This window comes from Arctopsyche grandis, chromosome 6 (genome assembly GCF_051622035.1).
Source record: "Arctopsyche grandis isolate Sample6627 chromosome 6, ASM5162203v2, whole genome shotgun sequence".
NCBI classification, from domain to species: domain Eukaryota; kingdom Metazoa; phylum Arthropoda; class Insecta; order Trichoptera; family Hydropsychidae; genus Arctopsyche; species Arctopsyche grandis.
Genome location: NC_135360.1, coordinates 25822368 through 25843595, shown reverse-complemented (window position 1 = coordinate 25843595; position 21228 = coordinate 25822368). Strand labels below are relative to the sequence as shown.

The window sequence follows — 21228 nt, the reverse complement described above, 5'->3', positions numbered from 1 at the left end:
TGTATCTATTTTATTTTTTTTTATTTTTACTCATTTACTTACTTACGAACGCTTCCGGGACGTTTTATTTGTTCCAAATGTTTCCGGGATTGATCAGGCCCGCAACGGGACCGGTCGGGAGTAAATCGCTTTATTCGTACAGATATTTTTTTTTGTTTCGTCAGTGCGAGAGTATTTTTTGATTGAAACGCTGTGTAATAATTTAATAATAATAATTAAATAATTAATTTATTTTTTTGTTGAATTAATTTGTTTTTAAATTTGATTTGACGAACGCTTTAGCTTCTTCAAACTTTACACAGACACACCTGATTTTGTTATTACTTATTCGTAAGTCAAATCTGCATTATTTATTTATTTATTTATTTATTCATTGTCTTATGTATTTGGTCGCGATACCGTTGATGCTCGAAACAAAAAATGCGCGCGTTCATTTATTTATTTCGTCATTAAAATTGGAAAAGTATATTAGATCAAAATCATTCGAGAATGTTAGGGAAACGGATATTGAATGTAATTTAATTGCATATTTTGTGTCATGAAACTAAGATTTTAATAAACTAAAGATATTTCCAATCGTTCACATACGTACATACACACACACGCAAACACTTATCAGTATTGATTCATCATCATGTGGAATATGTGAAGTTTGTCATTTGCAAAATTTGCATTGTTTACTCCGCTCGCCAAATTTGCAAAATCCTCATCGCCACCTACTTTACAAATTTGGGTTGTGAACGTCTCGATGTAGTTTTTTTACACTTACCATCTAGCCACCAAAAAAGTTACACCGAGACGGATGCAATGTAAAGCGGAGCGAATGGTGCTAATTTCAGAATCGACAATCGTCCGTGTTCATGATGTCGTCAATGGTCATCATCGACTAAATATTAATAATATTTTTGTATATGTTTAAATGAATAACTTTAAATTGTATTATGTAAATATTATTATTAATTATATAAATAAATGATATTATTATTAAAATCAGTCTTGTTTTCATTATACATACATATATAATTATATATGTAATATACAATTAAGTATAATATATGTAGATTGCTGATTTTATGAAACGCAACAGCATTATTGTCATTACAAATTTAGTAGGGTTATCATATGTAGATAATGACCGAGATTATTTTATCATAACGATAGTGATTTATAACAGATGGAAATAAAAAACCATGATTAATTAAAGCTATGATCATTTATTTAAATTTGGTATAGCTAAAAATATTCACAAGAACTGCATGTGGCCCGTTCTTATGAACATATTAAAATGTATAAAAGAATCTACTTGGTCCAGCCAAACAGGAGAATTTCAATAATAATTTCAAACTTCAATCGAATTAATGAAGTACCAATTTTTCATGCTTTACAATTACAAACATGACACTATAGGTATATTTATTAATAATACACATTATATAATACATATATAATATTCATACAACTAAATCGAAAATGTGGTTATATCATAGAAATAGACAAATGTGTAGTTTCAAATGTCACTGATGGTGATGAAAATTTGAAAATACTGAATTTATGGTCGGATAAATCTTCCAAATAGATTTGATTTATAATTTAAATCACAGCTATCAATGGTAATAATATATAATATAATTAATATAAGATCGCTCGAGCTTATGTACATACATATGTACGGTTAAGTAATACTACTACATATATTGAGGCACGAAAATTTTCATTGAAATTGTGATTTATAGTTTTATAGAATGCGAAATTTGAAGATTTGAAGGGAAGATTGTGACAGCAGAGGCACTTTTGAATAGTTAATTGAAAATCATCAACGTTTTCAATTTTATTACAATATTAAAATGTCTCGATTGGATTTGTTTCGTTAATGTGTCTACTTATAGCGATAGATATGTATAAAAATACTACATATTATTATTATTAACAATTAGGATTGCTTTTATCACTATATATGTATACTAATATAAATAATTTAACTATGATGAAGGCTTTTCATCCACTTGTGGTAAATTTTTATAAGACCAATTTCCTACACCATCGAATTCCAATATATGTTTGTGGTATTTCCTAAAAAAAAAATCATTAAAAATTAATATATTTAAAACAATTACATTATAATCGAGAATAATTCTAGTATAATAAGAAGGGACAGAATAAGGAATATAAATGTAAAAAAATTTGAATTGAATCGTTAGCCTTGTTTTCTTTGATAGGTCTTCATTATGTCGCTGATTTTAAAATTATCTTTGAAGGGATTTAGATCAATTCATGTAATTAGGTACTATTTGACTGAATTTCTAGGCTTATATGTTAGATATACTATTCTGGATCTCGTAGAGAACCTGTAGAGAAGAAAAGACCTCTCCGATGGGAGTAGGACAAGGGGATAGAGATGCGAAATGAAAAAGAAAAGTATTATAGTTACCATAAACTAGGTCTATGCGTAATAGAGAGTAAAGTAATTCCTTCTTTGATAGCTGATTGGTATAAAGTAATTTCCGTATCTAATGAAACAGCACTAGTACATTCATCCAATAGAGCGTAGACAGGTCTGAAAACATTAAATACAGCAAGTGAGTCAACAAGTAATGAAATTGAGTGAATCAAATGGAGTTTACTGAGAAAATTCAGATATGTATGTTTAACCTATGATAAAATAGACGAGCCATAGCCATTCGTTGCTTCTCGCCCCCACTAAGAGTATTTCTCCAATCTCGGACAGCGTGCAATCCCTCACGAGCCACAACATGTCCCAAAGAAACCAACTGAAGAATGCGAAGAGCACGAGTTTCACCTTCTTGGGGGCCACCGACTTGAGCGATGAATTCTTCTGGAGTTTCCGGGTATATGACTTGATCTAACAATGTACCGATTGACATGTACGGCCTGAAATCAAAACACAACGTGAAACATCCATTACAAAACAAATATCAAATTCAAAATATGGAAACAAACCTTTGCGGAATGTAGAAAAGCGTTGGTCTCTTTTCACATTTAACTTGTTGAAGACTTGTGGATGTTTTCGAAGATGGACCGTCTTCGCTTGTGCACCAAGCGCATTCGCAATTCCTAGGTATTTTCAATTCTCCAGCGTATACCGGCCACAATCCGGACACAATTCGGAATAGACTGAAACAATTCACATCAGGTTATATCAACGGAACATATGATGTTGAAATTTTATAGATGGATATAAAGTAACCTAGATTTTCCACAGCCATTCGGTCCTGTGATGATTAAGTGCTGTCCTGGTTCTATGTGAAGGTTCATACGGGTGACCATTACGTCGCAATTTGGAGTAACTATTGGAACATCTATGAGATCAATCGATAAGTCTTCCGTGTACGTTATTATACCTGTAATATAAAATATGAAATAAGTATCAGATATATGAGAAATGTATTGAACAACTTTTACTAGACTCACCTCGTGCTATGGGTTGTCCGTTGAGGTATTCTATTCTGAAATCGTCGTCTTTTCCACTGATGCTGTTGATTTTGGGCGAAGACTGGTCCAGTGCCGTCTTCATATATTTACCATGTGAAGTTTCGTCGAACACTTGGAACATAGTAGCGACTCGGTGGGTATAACCGGCTAATGTTACAATTTCCTATTTAATACAAAAATAACAGTCAAGTGGCGAAAATAAGGTTCAAATTATATATATTTTTTTATAAGAAGTTAAAGATTACTTTATAACTTGACATGAGTCTTTCAACGGCATCGGCAGCAGAAGTCAAAAGGTTCTTAGATGTCGTCAAATATTGTGATCTTTCACTAATAGCGCCATCTTTGTCGTCACCTGTAAATGTGACGTATATACCAATAGATGCCATTGTAAAGATTGAATAAAGTCGATAGGTAGGTATGAACACATAAAAGATCATCTGGGAGGCCATGGGACCGCCCAAGCCACAAGTTAAAAATATTCCATTATTTCAAATGTAATATATCAAGTTAAGTTCATTTGCTTCTATGATATTGTGAGTTTTGGGGAGCTAGATTTTGAAATAAATCAGAAGCCCATAAGGTGACTGAGCTTATGGGCTTCAAAAACCAAATGATCTGATATAATATATCTAGACATGAATGGTATTTACAATATATGTCAAAACGACAACTTCAATCATGACATATAAAATAAAATAGAAAACTATTAAACGTTAATCTGCTTATAAACTAACCAGCTTTAGTCTGTCCTGTTAGAATTGGCAGAGACACCATCACCATTCCAGTGCCGCTCCATACATACTTCATAAAGAACTGTTCCAACATGACAAACCACAATTTTTGACCGAATATTACGTTCATCTGCGACACGAGACCATTGTACGCATTGAATAACTGATGCAATTCAACCTGGAAAATCATCAACAGATAATACAATTAAGTAATCCAACATATGGTACACACATAATAAAAATGAGCACAAGATTCACACCTTATGGCCACCGTAGAAAGCGATCTCTTCGGCGTGAGCGATGATTCTAGAATGAATGTGCCGTAAGTAACCGTGTCTTTGGGCTTCTTCGCTGACTAGTTGACCGAATTTGGGACTGAGAACTCTCATGATGTTGCCAGTGACCGCCACCACAATCACAGCGAACATTGGACCTGATCGATATAACTTTATGAGTGCAATGTGAATCATAAATACGTGTATAATTATAGAAAAAAAAAACTTACCCGCTATGATATTTGCTTTCATTTTATGTGTAAATCTAGCCATCGTGATGGCGATTAGAAGCAAATCGAAGCACGGTTTAGTCAAGTGACTGTAAAGATGAGCACACGATGACGCAAACATACACACGTCTTCGGTCAATCTGAAAGTATTATCGAATTATTATTAATATATGATAAGCATTTACATATATACATAAGATGAATAATCGATTGCATACCTGTGATCGGCGTTCTCTATTCGACTATCTAAATTGGATACTCTGTAGTATGTTTGGTTCTTGAAATACATCCTATAGGCGTGATCCACTAACCGTGATCTAAAATATTTATTTGAAAAATGTGTGAATTTATAGATATAATGTACATATGTATGTTAATAGTAAAACGAGTTTTTTTTTAAACAGGATGGATTATAATTTACATCATTAAGTAATTTTGGATAATGTTAAAACATAAATATAAGTTTTTTCTTAGCTATAAAAGTTTCAATGATAATTATTAATAATAAAAAAATGCATATCTATAAATATGTACGTAATTGAATACATATCTGTAATGCACACGAAAAAACATAATTCTGAAATATATTAATTACTTATTCAAATTTAATCTTTAGAAAAAAATGTATGCATATGTATGCACTTGATTGCATGTGTATATATATTTAAATAAATAAAAATACTGATTTTAGAAAGCAATTCCATCATTGAAATTTTAAGTTTGATTTGATTGACGAATTTGTCTAAATATCGTGTCATTGATCTGTCAACATTAAACTGACGGACTTCATTTTCCGCAAACGGATTATAAATTTTCTTATATATTAAAAAATACTAAATTCATTTTAGCCATTAGATTGAACCACCGGTCTGTAGTTAAATCGGCGAGGTAAAAGAGTAATAGGTGTCAACATTCGATTTCAATATGTAAGGAACTAAAGTCATAGTTGAAATTATTCTAAAACCGATGACGTCAACAAGTAACTGGGTTTATTGTAAGCATTTCCTGTGTTTAAAACAAATCCAATATGAAGATGAGCAACAAGGCAACAAACGAAGCCTTCAAACCTACAAACTTTGACATACATATGTAGTTGCTCTAATATGGGTCTACCTCACGGGCCCGAATGTTGTATCCTGCTCGCGCAAATTAAGTGAGTATGTACCGTTTACCATGCACTCTTTTTTTTGATCTTTCGACTTAAGATATTTCGATTTTCGATCTTTGCCTTCCGATATTTGCGTTTTCGGGCGTTTCACATTCAGGCCCGTCACGGAGACCGCTCTAATATATACTGAACTTTACATTTGTTGATGGTAATAAAACCCACAATTACATCTAGTAAATGGAAACTTCTTCATCAATCTCAATTTCTCTAGATATAATGACTGATCTAACTGTAAGTTTATAATAAATCGTCTTCTACACGTCGAAACAAAAATGTTGACCTTGTTGCTACGGCGAGTACAAAGTTGATCGATTACATTCATGGTTATATGTTATAAATCGGCCAGTCCATAGATCTATCAATGGAATAAAATACATAAAGATGATATATTTTACTAGTCGTACCTGAAGGCAATAGCCAATTTGTTCTCCAAGTATCTGATCATGGAGTTGATGAACGTAGCCGGTATGGCGATGCCGAACCACTTGAGTAGCATCAGTAGGAAGTTGTGCACGTCCTTCTTCACAATATACTTGACTATGGAACCTTCAAGGGCTGCCACATATATGGAGAGGAAGGTCCTGGTGAACAAACAGAGCGTGTGCACACCGAGTAAAGCGACTTCCTTGGAATACAGCTTGGGCACCATGATCTTGATTAGGACGAGAAACTCCTTCATGAACTGCTTGTTGAGACCTGGAACTCTGGCGCGCAAGGTCCTCAACAGTTTGTTCTTCTCTCCCGCGTCTTCTTCGTCCGAATCGGCTGGGTTCTGATCATTCTCACACTCAGCTCCGCTCCTGCAAGTTTGGCACTTATCTTTGTCGACTTTGGCACTGCAGGTGGTCGGAGTCTTGCATTTTTCAAGTATGACTTTTTCATAGTTGTTGTTGATGTGACGTCCCCTATTGGAGCAAGTCTTGGATCCATTTGTTGCTTGGAGTTGGGATTGATGTAGGAGCTTGTAGCCGACTAATCCGACGGTAAAAGCTCCAGCAGCACAAGCGTAAAGAGCTGGCGTTGGAATCTTGGAATACGCCAACGTGATATCGTCACGCACCTTCGACAGTATAGCAGGCATTTTGTCGGTTTAATTATACACAATTTTTATCATGAATTCAATTACAACATTATGGATAACCTTGCTTTGAAAATGTTAAAGAAAAAAACTATCGATAATAAAAATTAATATGCTTGGGTTTATCGATAAATATTTATAAGTATATTAATAATAAATCACAGTTAGTCAATATTTATTAAATTAAGTTTATCACAAATTTCTATCTTAGCAGTTTATATGCCTTCTGTTTTTGTATAAGAGAGTCGAGTTCGAACGATTTATATTTATAAACGTATGTATGCGTTTTATAAACGTTCGGTTCGTGGTCAGTGCAATTACACTTGAATTATTATTATCTACATTTTATGTATTATAAATCGTATGGTGTTTAAGGTCAAGAAGTTGTTTCGTCCGAGGCAGAGCAGGAAACCATTCTGAAACAATAATAAAACAGTAATGAAAACAAGCATCGAATAAATTTATTGGTTTTATAAACAAAATTCACTTCCAAAATAAACACGCGTATTATTTGCACGCGAGAAAGTGCTGTCTGGATTTCGTTCGATTGCATTTCATTTTTGGCACATTTTTTATTTGAATATTAGCGCTCGAGTGCTAAGTGAACTTGAAATAGGTAAACGTTCAAAGTAAAGTATCACAACTTTAATAAGTGTCAATTGGAAACTATTACTAGAATATAAGCGAATAGGAAATAAAGGAATACAATGTATAATACAAAGATATCATTCAATTAGATTCGTAAATTTGAAATAAAACAGATCAGACAGTTGATAGCGAACTGATTGATCAATTCAAATCCGCATATCAACGGACGACAAGGTTAAAACATTAGTACGAACATACATAAGAGCATTGTGTACTAAACTAATCAATGATTCATAATGAAGTGATAAAATATAAGTTAATCAAGAATATTTCACGATTATAAATGGTTTTATAGTGTTATGGTTGGATAGTCACAATAAGACGATTGGTTGACGAAGACATCAGCAAGAAGACGATTGGATTAGATTAACTCAAAGATTACTTAATAAAAATGGATATGATTATCTAGTATTTTTGGTAAAGACTTTTTATAATCCCAAATTCGTGGTATATTCCTGGCATTTATTGTTTAAAGATTATACCCATTTCTGTCTTGTTTTTCAAATGTTTATCAATATTAATAACAGGAAATTAAATTAAATTTAGTATTCAGAATAAAAATTAAGTGAGCATACAGAACAAGCTTACGGTATATTTTAGATACTCAATGAGAGCATCAGGTTAAAAGTGTGGGTCATTTCTCAGAAGAGTAGCGGAGATGAAAACAGAATTGCAAACGCTAAGATATAAAAACTTGTCGTTAAATTAAAGAGTTTTCAATTTTGTTGGCTTGGCTTGGCACATTCTACGAGTGAAATAAGGCTTTAAAGAAAATTATATATAGGTAAAGTGACCTAGAAAGACTTGGAACGTCAATTGGATAAAATCAGTGAGTTGTCATAATTTGTACATTTATATAATTATTATCTATAGATTATTTCACAATTAGAATTATAATTGATTCAATTTAATTACATATACAATTAATATATTACAAAAATAATTTATTTAAAATTACTTAATGTCACGGCCAATAATTTTCCACAGACCAAATGATAGCGGATCTCAACGGGTTAATCCAACACACTATTAACGACCTCGAACTAACTATGAGGCAATAGAGAAGATAAAAAAAAAACAATAAAAATTACCCAAATTACATCGAGTTAGCTAAACATGTACAATAGTTAACCGACACGCAAAGTGAGCATTTATTGCAATCAGCTCACTTAAAAAAATGTATTAACGTGCATTCGAAATAACAAATAATGCCATCTGAAAAGTGAACGTACATAACATAAATGCCGTAACATCGAAGAACGGTAATAATAATTGAGGGGGGGGGGGGGTCCTCAAAATGTGGGTCGCGTTCCACTCACCGAAAGTTTACGCACACAAATCAGCGATGACTTGCGCAGTTTTGACCTTGATTAGAAGACGATGTATAAATATTGGACACGATGATATATGTATGAATGCACGTCTCCAAAGCTGGAGAGTGTTGAGAAATTTAGTGCTAAGTGGATATCTGCTATTTGCAATTGTTTCTATATAAGTCTATAGTGAAACCGATGTTTGGACAATTGGTTAGAGTCAATTGTCACCTTTTTTTACTTGGGAAATGTTAAAATATGTCTAAAGCGAAATAAAAATATTAGACCGTATTTATTTTGTAGTAGAAGCGAAGTTGATTTACTATTAAAGGCAATTATGCCTGCCTACTTCGTATACATTTAACGATAGTTTGACATTTAGTAAATACCATTTTATTGATTTTAAGGAAGGCAATATAATTAATACAGGGTGTGTTGAATATCTTGGAATATTCTATACGAAATTGTTGAAATATTGATGAGGTAGACGCTTTTGATATGTATGTACATATTTCTAAAGGAAAGCCATCTACGCTAGGGCAACTATAATAGTCGAGATGCCGATCGGGGTGTTTAGAAATTGAATGATAAAAGGTAGGATTAAAAAACTCATGATTTCGCGATGGTCGCGAGCTATTTAGACTGAAATATAGGAGCACTGTTTTAAAGCTCGGGACTGTCGCTCCCTTCGCACGGCTCTGTGTATATAATTAAGTAATTTCAGGTCACCCGGCGTATTGGACACACGGTAAAATGACCGTGAAACGAGCGCTGGGATGAGGGTATGATTAGCTCTGGCGACTATATTTGCTATATTACTATATTACTTGTCCTTAACTGCCTGCCGCCCTTACACCTTTCATTCCCACATATACTTGTTTGTATTTAATTTATGATTAACTGACTGCTAGATAAAATAAGTTTCAGTTCGATAGGACTAACGGTGTTCAAAAAATGCCCAAAATACACAGACACATACACATTTTTTCTAGATCATGAAAACGTGATCAGTAATCGATTCTGAGTTCGAATCAGTCGAAATCTCGAGTTCGAATTTTCGCATGATCACAAAACTTCATCTATTGTTACTACGTACATTCTTCTTCTTGTTAATGCCTTTTCCGCATCCGGACGTTGGCGACCACCTCGTCGATTATTTGAAGATATCCGCATCGGTCTTCAGCGGCTCGGAACAACTCTTCGGCGCTCATATCGGTCCACATGCGCATGTTTCGAAGCCAAGATAACTTTTTCCTGCCAATCCATTTTTTTCCTTCTATTTTCCCCATGGTTATCAAACGGAGAAATTCATATTTTGGACCCCGTATCATGTGTCCGAGGTACTCCATCTTTCTCCGCTTGATGACAGAAACAAGTTCCCTGCCTCTCCCCATCATGCCCAGGACAGCTTCGTTTGATATATTTTTGGTCCACGGAATCTTCAGCATACGCCTATAGACCCACATCTCAAAAGCTACAATGCGGCTGATCATCTTGGTCTTCAGAGTCCACGTATCACATCCATGTAGTAATACTGTCCAGACGTAGCTCTTCGCGAATCTCAACCGCGTATGAAGATTGAGATGCTTGTTTGTAAGCGCCGCCTTCATTTTTACAAATGCTGTTCTAGCAATTTCGATGCGGATTCTTAGATCTTCATCTGGGTCCATCTCTTCATTCAGCCAGGTACCCAGGTATTTGAATCTTTTTACTCTTTCTATCACCTCTCCATCCAAGGTTAGATTTCCGGTGTCTGTTTGCATTCTATCTACTATCATAAACTACGTACATAGATAAAGTAAAAACCGGGACAACTGACTCATGGACTGGGACATGGGGACACCGATCTATAAACCGGGACATGTCCCGGTCTACCGGAACGTATGGCAGCCCTAATCTAATCGCATATATTTATGTATATATGTACATATACATATATTGAAATTATTTATTATTATAATTATACATTATTATTTTGTTTTTTTTCTTTTTTGTGTTATATTTTTTGACCATTGTGGCGCTTTAGGAATTCCTGTTATGCCACAATGGTCTGTTTAAAATAAATAAATAAATAAATAAATATATATATATATATATATATATATATATATATATATATATATATATATATATATATATATATATATATATATGTATGTACATAGAAATTGTAAGATGTCTAAAATATAGAAGATGTCTAAAATTTTTTTGTGGTTTTTTAGATTCTGTAAAGATTGGATTGTATTGTATAGAATTGTTGTGTAATACATTCATAATATTTTATTGAAAACAAAAGAATAATCAAATTTTCGAATAAAAATATGGTCGCCAATACATATATTTAAATAATTTGATACATATAGATGAATAAACTAATATAAGTTATAGATATCTGAAATTATAACATGTTCCGTATTTAGTTATTAAACTATGATACATGGAAGATCATATAAGCCATCAGTCGATTAGGCAAATGACAAAGAAAATTCAACAAAATATCTCTTCTCTCTATCTACATATTTAGTTTCTGTAATTGAAATAAAAAATAAAAATAGGTTGTATACACCTCCGTTGAAGGTTTAGTATGTTGATTAGTTCAATTGTAGGATTGAAAGTGTAGAAAACTTAAACAGAACTGAGGTAAGCTGTCCGAGAACTGAGATCAGTTTGCAATTTATATATGTCGTACTTGAATTTTGTCATATATGTCATATAGGAAAGGTCAAAATATAAATTAAGCATTTTTATAACAAAATGTTTGATTTATAAATTTAGAAAATAATTGACTTCTATTTATAATCTTTTCAGCTAAAATATATAAAAACATGATTCAAGCGTCGTTTGTATTTAATGATATGAACAATAGATTTTCCACGAAAAATATTATCCTCATAAATATGAAGAATCATTACAATTTTATATGAGAGTTATACTTACATGTATTATATCGTGCTTAAATGTATACTAATCACACAAGTATAATTCAAAAAAGATCATAGATGAAAGCTATTATCATTATAAACAAATTTCTGTATGAAAAATTTTCAAGTTTAAACTGTTTGATACAGGAAATGAATAAAAGCAGATAAGTATATCCCGTCGATGGAACAACAAGCAGTATAATTCATTCGAGCACATACATATATGTATAATTGATGTACAAAGTGCTCTCCGAAAGGTGAATATTCTCCGTTAAGGTTATTCAGTACTTATTTTCGCAACAAGAACCAGTCCATCGACTTCATTACCGAAGAAGATAGGAAGTGCAACGTAAATCGAAATTGCAATTAAATAATGTTCAAAAACCTTCATATGCTATATAGCCATCGGAAAAAAAAATTCCATTAAAATATGCACATACATATGTATATTTATATAATGGCAGTTATAGACAAGATACTAAATATAAACTTACGCACAATAGTGGCTTTGACCTACCATAAAAATGTATTCAAATATATGCGGAACAGACGAATATATCTAACAACAATAAACAACACGCAAATATTGTAAAAATGTATTAAAAATTGGCATTCAAGCGCGAAAATGACGTAAATACCATATTCGGAATCAAGACGTAAGCTAGTATAAATTATACAATCCAATCAGAGAAAAGCCAACCTTGTCAGGTCAAGAATTATGATATAATGTATCCCAATATCGAGAAGTGAGCAAATTTTGTATATAAATTTGTATGCAATTTTTGTTGTGTATGAATTATTTACGCAATAGATAACCTTTTAGTGCTATCTAAGCAATTCTAAAGAATTTTGTCGACCGTGAAAGAAATTGCAGTAAAATAAATAATAAAATATACAATTTTATTGTTTTGCAACGTTAACTGAATAACGGAGTCAGTGCAGTTTACACAAACCGAATGAATAACATTACTTTTTATTATTTTCAAACAAACCGCATTTCAATTAGAAAATATTGCAAAATTTATGTGTAGCAGTTGAGACATCATCTGGGAAACTAATTAAATTTAAATTATAAATTCAAATTTATTCAGACATATATAATATTTACATATTGTTATTTTATTTTATTTATATATTTATACCAAAAGAAGGCCGATATACATTGCCCACGGTAATAGTGGTTGAATTAAAGATGTGTCTAATTTCAAATATTACATAATTAAATCGTTTGGATTCAAGGTACATAAAATGTTTTTGCACGTGCAAAATATTAAAGATATTATGTAGTAAGAATAATGCTTGTACATAGATTAACAATATATGTATAATGCATATGCAGACAAAAAATTAGTATGAAAGTGTCATATGTATATTTTTTATTTTAAATATCAAATATCCAATTAATATTTTAAAAACATTTAATGCATGTATGTAATTTCGCAGTATTAAAAATAATAAACATTTTTTTTTTATTACAGATTGAAATATAATTATAAAATGTATCTACAATTCATATATACATACTAAATATGTATTGTGATGCGATAAAACCTTGCATTTAAAATACGCAATAATATGATTGTATTTATATATATGATAGAGAAAACTTGAGCATCGAGCGACATCTATTGGTATTGAAGTCAAAACGTAACATTTATTTCTATATTAAATTGACTCAATGAAAATTATTGTACATGATAATCAATGATAAATACTTTTAAACGCATTTTATATAACATTTATAAAAAATATGTGTATTATAATAAAAAAAAATGAAAAAATGTCTTGGTTCAAACTTTTACTAGCGTCCAAGCGAAAGTGTTGACGTTTGCAGCATATATACAAAATTATGACTGTCAACAATCGTGTCTATTGAAAGGAGAGACGGTTAGCACTCCCCTTGACAAGGATGGAATACATAAAGCCTGGACAGGCACACTTGTCCAGCAAATTTTTTTTTTACATCTGCACCCCATTAAAAAAATCATAATTATTTTTAAAATTTTAAGTTACAATAAGTTTGCCTCCACTTTTTTGACACAATTCTCATCAAACAAAAGAAATAATGGCGCACCGATATCTCAGAGCAAACCAACTTAGCGCCGACCTTTCGGCGCAGACAACTCAGCGCAACGACAACTCAGCGGATGATAATTCAGCGAATGGACTATTCAGCGCAAAATCAATTTTTTCAATAAGTTTCAAATGCGTTTTCAAAAATAATTACTGTATTGAAATTGTCGGTCATATCTACATGATAATATTACGCAAGCAGGGTTTCTCAACTAAGGCCGCAAAAATTTATTTTTAAGCAGGGTTTCTAAACCGGGCACAAAGGCGAAGTTAGTTAATAATGTAACGAAAAGAAAATGTGTGTATTAAAAATTAGAAATGGCCCCCACCCACCCTGCAAATTTTCGAACAATATGATACCAGTTATCACATTGTCTTATATAACTATTCTAACGGTAATACCGTTGAATGAATTGAGTTTTAAATTCATCTCAAATCATAATTATACATATCCACAATTTTTTTTCAGACGAATTTTCAACATGCCATATGCGTAGTTAATTACATATAAATATAATTTAATACGAACTGTTTGTAGAATGCCTAAATGAAGAGGTTATGTATGAAAATTATACATTTTATGTTCATCAATTATTGCCTACACTTAGTTGCAACGATTTATTTTTTGATACATAAAAAGTAATGGCGATTGAATGAATTATTTCGTACGTCGACCTTCGCACGAATTTTTTAAATAATATTATACAACGATTTGGAACGTTCCGAGTTATTTATTTTTAAAAATATTATTACTGAAATGAGGATGAGAAACAAATAAAATGAACGCCTATCGACAAGGGCATCGATTACATTACATACATAAATATTATCTCGAGTAATCCGCGACGTTAAACGATCTTTCTAACGCGATTTTATAGCAAAATTTTGTGGGCTATTATTTTTCTAATTGCCACTAAGTACAATAATTCATTAGCACTGCTTTCTTGTTGTCGATGCTAATTTGGAAAGTTCGCGTGATTGCGGAAGAAAAATCAATATTCAAATATATGTACATATGCATAATGACATCGATATATCTATATAAAGATTTTAACGATTGGTTGTAAAAAAACAGGAAATTTTGATTTTTGGCACATTTTGTGACACATTAGCGTATTATGAAATCTATACGTCATTTTGTGCGATCGATTTTCATAATTAGCATACGAATGTTGACTTTCGGTTTTCATCGATAATTTACTTTTCCGGGTTGGGAAACGTTTATTCGCCCAAATTAAATAAAAACTTTCAGACAAATTCTCAATTCAAGAGATGCTGCTTAAGCACTTACAAAATTTAAAAAAATCGCTTTTAAGTGGGATAATATTGAAATAAGGATATTACAATGATTTCGTTGATTTAGTTATTGCATAAAATTGATAAATCATTAAAATATACATATCGATGCCTTGGTGCACAGCTATTGTATATACATATGTCCATATTTGAATTTGTATCGAATTTAAAGTTCGTACATTCTGGAATAATTTAAAGTAATTTATGTGGTATACAATTATTCCAGCATCTACAAACTTAAAATTCGATAGAAATTCAAAAAATGGACATACAATATCTGTGCACCAAGTCATCGATATATGTAAATAATATCAAGTTTGGAACATTGTATCGTTCAATCTATGTACATATATGTACATACATCAGTGGTCGACACGCGGGCTTTTTTCTATGCCTATTGGCAGCTAAATAACGTCTTGCTTACTAAAAAATTGTATTTAGTTAACAGTAATATCTAGACACCGGATAGTCACAGTGCTATCCATTGTTCCATTGTTGTAAATCTTAACAATGCATTTACAACCTTTGAACAATACGCGGCACCTTCTGGGTCCGGTGACTAGTAATATCATACAAAAATTATCCCAATGAACGGGCATAGCAGGTATTTTAAGTACCATAAGAAGAGATAGGCGCGGAAGTGCGCTGAAACGGGTTCATATTGTCAATTTCCTTTTTTTTGCTTTCTAGAGCAAAAAAAAAAGGTTAACAATATAAATTGACAAAAGGAACCCATTTATTTCGAGCCGGCGCATCATAATGCACCGGAGACTGACCATAAGTATTCATTGCAGCTATTTCTTTTCAAAATATGCGAGAACAATATCAATTTCTCGACTGGCATTCGACCCTTAGTAGTTGAAAAATAAGGTTCACGCCCAAAAAAATATTAACTACGCTCGAAAAAAGGCTGCGTGGCGACCACTGATGTACACAGATTACAACCAGTCGCGGATTTACTCAGTTGGGGTCTCTGGGCGCAAATTGATTTTGGGCCCTCTACCACGAACATTGCTATTTTTTCAAACATTCAAATTAATTAACTATGTAAAATTAAAAAAAAATGTTAAAGTTAAATATAACTTTCGGGGGTCTTTTGGCCCCCCCCCATGGATCGAGGGCATTGGGCGAGCGCCTAGTGCGCCTGTGCTATAATCCACTACTGATTACTAGAGGTAGGATAGTCACAGTGCTATCCATTGTTCGGCAAACCTTTAACAATGCATTTACAATTTGAACAATACACGGCCCCCTCAGGCTCCGGTGACTACTGATTACATTCTAACCATACTGAAGATTTGGATCAATTCTGCAATGTTACTATAGAAAAATTGTAAATAAAATAAAATAAAGTTGGTGTAAATAATCGTAATTCTCAATTATTATACACACGTATATGAATGATCATAAAATATATCGATGGCTTGGTGCACAGATATTGTATGTCCATTTTTGAATTTGTATCGAATTTTAAGCATGTAGATGATAAAATAATTCGGGTTTTTCCTTTCAAGGAATAAATATAAATATATGTATACCACATAAATTACATTGAAAGGAAAAACCTGAATCATTCCAGTATCCACAAACTTATGTATTTGACGTTTAAATGTGTATCATGTACATACTTTGTTCATTTGAGTGTCTTTAATTAGATTTTTTTCGATGGATATTCAATACATGCAATGTCACATTCCGATTTGAAAGATTGACGTTGGGTTGATAGACATTAAAAAAATTAATACGCAAGATAAGAGATCGCAAAATTTACCCGGACGAAAGCAGGTGCCAAACGAGAAACTCTGGGTCGTCGTCCTTTCGAAGCCCCTTTCGAAAGGATATACATACTATATGCACATACATATATAAGAAAAAAAGGACAAAACGAGGAGCTGTTTGCTTTTTGTTGATTTCATTGCAAATAAAATCGAAGGTTACTTACCAGTTGAAAGCGAAGAAACGTCCGCACGGTGCAAAAGTAAACCAGAAATAGAAATGGAAATTGGATGGTGTGATAGGCTAGCTTACGTTTAAATACATCCAAAGTCTAACAGTCGAAGATTCGTATCTGAGATTTTTCGAACAATCGAATTATTAATAGTGTGCAAAAATCATGTATTATCTGCGCGAGATTGTACAAGTGATGCGGCGATAAGATTTATTTGTTTAACATAAATAAAATAACTAAAGGATTACTTGTATTATCGCGATCAGTTAGAATGTAGAATTTTTGGTAAATAAATTACCACTAAAAACATTGGAAACCAACAATATACGCAATACAGTCATCCAATAGAAATATTTTTGAGAAAATATAATGAGAACCCCATCAAGCATCAACCCAAAAGAAAATCGTGTTTTCAGGGATATTGTGATATTATCACGGTTATTGTAACTGAAGTGTATTTTTTGTTTGAAACCTCGTTGTTATGGAAATCGGATGACACCACCGTCTACATATGTATAGTGCAAATAGTCATAAAAGTTGAAGAGGTGCTAAATTTTTGAATGGTTTGAATCTTTTGGCTTGGATGTACAAGTGTGTAATTGTTCAAGCGAGCACGAATACATATTGACTTTTAAATTGTAGCTTATGGCAACTGTTGATTGTCGTCTTAACGGCTTTTAACCATCTTGGGTAGGTAGCCTGCAAAGTTTCGACACACACCAGTAATTCTGTTGGACTTTCTGCCCGATAGGATTAAATAAATTGAATATAATGAAGACACGTTTTTCGGTTGCCAAGAGATGAGTATAATAAACGATGATTATGGAAACTAATCGGTAGAGATTTAGCGCTAAATCTCCATATTAGTATTTTTAACCCTTTGAATGCTGACGTCTTTTCTGTTGAAGGCCCGCCACGCTGAAAATTTCGCCAACATTTCCAACTATTTAGAATTATTTAGAAAACCAATAGAAAGCAGGTATAAAAATTATAGCTAATCCAAACAAGCCCTCGATTACTACCCTAGATAACTTAACACCGGGAATTTCAAGTTTTGTAAAGGTGTGTTGAGACTCTCTAATATATCTTGCAACAATAGCCAGCAGCATAGCTCGGTCGTTAAGCTTCTGCTTAACACCGAGAGGCGCCGGGTTCGATCCCATGAGCTGACCTCAATTGAAAATATTTTTTCCGAGTATATCTGTAGTGCTGATGGTCAGACTTGGATATTTGTGACTCCAGGTCGATCGTTTCCTATCAGAGTTTGCCAATTTCTTTGATTTCATTGTTGAAACGGTTCCCGATTAAAGTTGGCTAAAAATCTTTCCTACTTACTATGTCACCACTATTTGAGTATGATTAATGTACAATCAAATTTATGTACAATTCATAGATGCCTCGTTAATTTACGAGTTTTCAGTAAATGCTGTATTGTTTGTAATTGGCCAGGAAGGCGCATTGGGGTTACCTGTAAGGCCTTCCTGGTATATATGTAAAAAAATAAAAATAAACAAGTCTATTAATGAATGTATTTTTCCAAAACTATTTCTTGTTGTTAAAATGTAATGCTCACAATCTGAATGCCAACCCACAATCTAAAATACTCAGAAGTTAGGGATTTTTAACGGGAAATTCTTCTATGGTTATGAATAGAGGTAGGATAGTCACAGTGCTATCCATTGTTCCATTGTTGTAAATCTTTTGTAAAAAAGGTTCGGCAAACCTTTAACAATGCATTTATAACCTTTGAACAATACGCGGCACCTTCTGGGTCCAGTGACTAGTTATGAATTCAGAAATTCCGGTGTAAACCAGTCTTAATAAACGTTAACAAATGAATGACACGGATCACACGACCCATGTTCAATGCGGGTCTACCACACGGGACCGAAAGTGAAAAGCCCGAAAAAATCGGAAGGCAAAGATCGAAAATCGAAAGATCTTAAGTCGAAAGATAAAAAAAGGTTACATGGTAAACAGTACTATATATATATATTATATATATGAGTGGCATGCGGTGAAATTATCTCTCTTTTTGTCACACAGCCTTGTTTAATGTGCGCGCGCAGATACGGGAGGAAAAGCCTGTTCCTCTTGTTCCTGTTGTATCCTGCTCGCGCAAATTGAGGATGTACGACGGGGGGAGAGAGACTTTTACCGCACGCCACTGATATATATACTAACCGTTTTTCATATGTATGCATGGTGAACGAACATTTTCGACTTTTTAACATTCGATGCGGTGACGGTCACCCGTTCAATGCATTTTTTTCAATGCTACCTGGAAAGGCTTAGCAGGCAGTATTCATGGTTTACTAATACAAGAATACTTCTTGTTTACTAATACAAGAATACAACGCCTATCGGCGTTTTTCAGTTCCGTGGACTTGTTGGCAAAACGCCGATTGGCGTTGGTCAGCATTCAAAGATCATTCAAATAATCTTAAAATTGTAGCATTCAAATGAAATGCTTATGTATGTACATACATAAATATGTCATCAGCAGTCGGGTGTCTTATTCCTGAGAATGCTAATCATGGAGAAGTTTATTCTCCATACTTTTCTTAGGAAAATTCTACAATTTCCACTTCCTTATATGCAGCGCAGTAGATGTTAAGTCATATTGTACTGACAGAGCTGCTCCCACTTCCAGGGATTTATTATGGAGTTTCTTTCCCTGGAAAGGTGATACAGTGCCTTACAACCAGGGTTGATTGTGTATGTCTCTACCTATAGATAATTTTTTTTCTCAAGTATTAAGCGTTTAAGTTTAGTTTTACGTTCAAAAGTACTATTAGCCATTTTCCAATTGATATTTAAAGATGAGAATACAAGAAAAAATTGATTGCAATGCGTTTAAAAGAAAACTTTTTCATTCTTGAAAATTTGAAGAATGAAAAAGATAAAATTAAGTTTGATCTGCATTGATTACTTCGAAAAACCAAGTGAGAATTTTAAAGGTTCCAAAAAATATTGAAAATCAAGTCAAATTATCTATGGTTCGAACAAAGTTCCACCTGTGATTCAAATGGCGAATGTCGACATTTATTTTAGTAATAATAATCTATATATTTCATAATATAAATAAAAAATCGACAAGGTTAAATTACATTCATATAAAATAAAATAAAAATCAAATAAAATGAAGGCGTCCTATTTACAAAAGTGTTTCTTAGACATTCGTTTCTTTCTAGAATTTATTAGAATAGTGAAGGCAAGTTGAAGTACATACAAGTCAACCTTCTATACGAGAATTAAATTCATTGAACTCATAATTCTTCATAGCAAACGTTGTATCGCATACAAAATAGTATTAGGATCATTTAAAAATCAATTTAACACTAATAACACCCCTTATATAAATGAAAATAAACTATGCAAAGCATAATCCCTATTAGTATGAATGGTACTTGAAAGCATGTTAAATATTTCTTGTGAGTATCCATTATACTGGTTTTTGCTTATTCCATATTGAGTTATTTATATGGTAATCATAAATACACAGATTTTTTCGCATGAGAAATTGCTTATCGTTTTATATTTTTTTATTTGGTTATAATACGATGTCTTTGAAGTGAATATTTAATATACCAATGCAGTGTGTATTTCAGAGGGGATCCCACACTTAATTGACACGAGTTGAAATATTAATCAAGGCGACATATTTAAAAATAAACCGAGTATCATAAAATCAATGAACGGTGAGAACTTTTACTTCTCGCAACCCAAGAGTTCATCGATCGTGTTGCGTTCGCTTGGCGATTTCGCAAATTCCGTTTGCGCAAGAAGACTGCTTATGTCGGCCAAACAGTCACCACACTTTGGAGGAATAGTCAAGGTCAAGTTTGGACAATGCAAATTATTTTCATTGTCGAGAAACACTAGAACAGAACAGGCACGTGTAGATTCGGAGAAGTTCTCGCGAAAACACTTCGTCGGAACTGTAAGTTTGACATAATGAGTGTATGCGAATACTTGATTATGTACAATATTTACTAACTCGTGGACACATCATTAAAGAATTTAAAATGATAATAAAACATGTAGCAACTTAATTATCATGTGCTTAATGCATAGAAGCCAACAGTACATAG

At 32.8% G+C, this 21228-nt stretch overlaps 1 protein-coding gene, 1 long non-coding RNA gene and 1 other non-coding gene across 3 annotated transcripts in view; 1 reads left to right on the top strand and 2 right to left on the bottom strand.

The window, feature by feature from the left end:
- Window positions 1–1195: 1195 nt before the first annotated feature.
- Abcd1 (ATP binding cassette subfamily D) lies at window positions 1196–6938 on the bottom strand. Its single transcript, XM_077431960.1, has 12 exons — window positions 6262–6938; window positions 4908–5006; window positions 4690–4829; window positions 4445–4617; window positions 4188–4362; window positions 3696–3805; window positions 3430–3613; window positions 3206–3359; window positions 2959–3132; window positions 2650–2889; window positions 2429–2554; window positions 1196–2070 (listed from the first exon to the last, which is right to left on the bottom strand). The coding sequence occupies exons 1-12, from the start codon at window positions 6936–6938 to the stop codon at window positions 1980–1982; spliced, it is 2343 nt and encodes a 780-aa protein (XP_077288086.1). The 3' UTR covers window positions 1196–1979.
- A 329-nt stretch (window positions 6939–7267) lies between these two features.
- LOC143913195 (uncharacterized) overlaps window positions 7268–21228 on the bottom strand; it is a 56064-nt gene continuing 42103 nt past the window's right edge. The window contains exon 3 of the long non-coding RNA XR_013260693.1: window positions 7268–7351. This is a non-coding gene — a long non-coding RNA (uncharacterized LOC143913195). The remainder of the gene's footprint in view (window positions 7352–21228) is intronic.
- On the top strand, window positions 13683–13775 carry LOC143913931 (U6atac minor spliceosomal RNA). The gene has a single exon (XR_013260780.1). It is a non-coding gene; the product is annotated as a U6atac minor spliceosomal RNA (small nuclear RNA).

Bases quoted from the DNA above. Each gene is read 5' to 3' on its own strand.
- Abcd1 (XM_077431960.1), bottom strand. From the start codon at position 6,938: ATGCCTGCTATACTGTCGAAGGTGCGTGACGATATCACGTTGGCGTAT. The intron at 5,007-6,261 runs GTACGACTAGTA...TAAATATTTTAG, and splicing joins AAATTGGCTATTGCCTTCAG to ATCACGGTTAGTGGATCACG. The intron at 4,830-4,907 runs GTATGCAATCGA...TAATACTTTCAG, and splicing joins ATAGAGAACGCCGATCACAG to ATTGACCGAAGACGTGTGTA.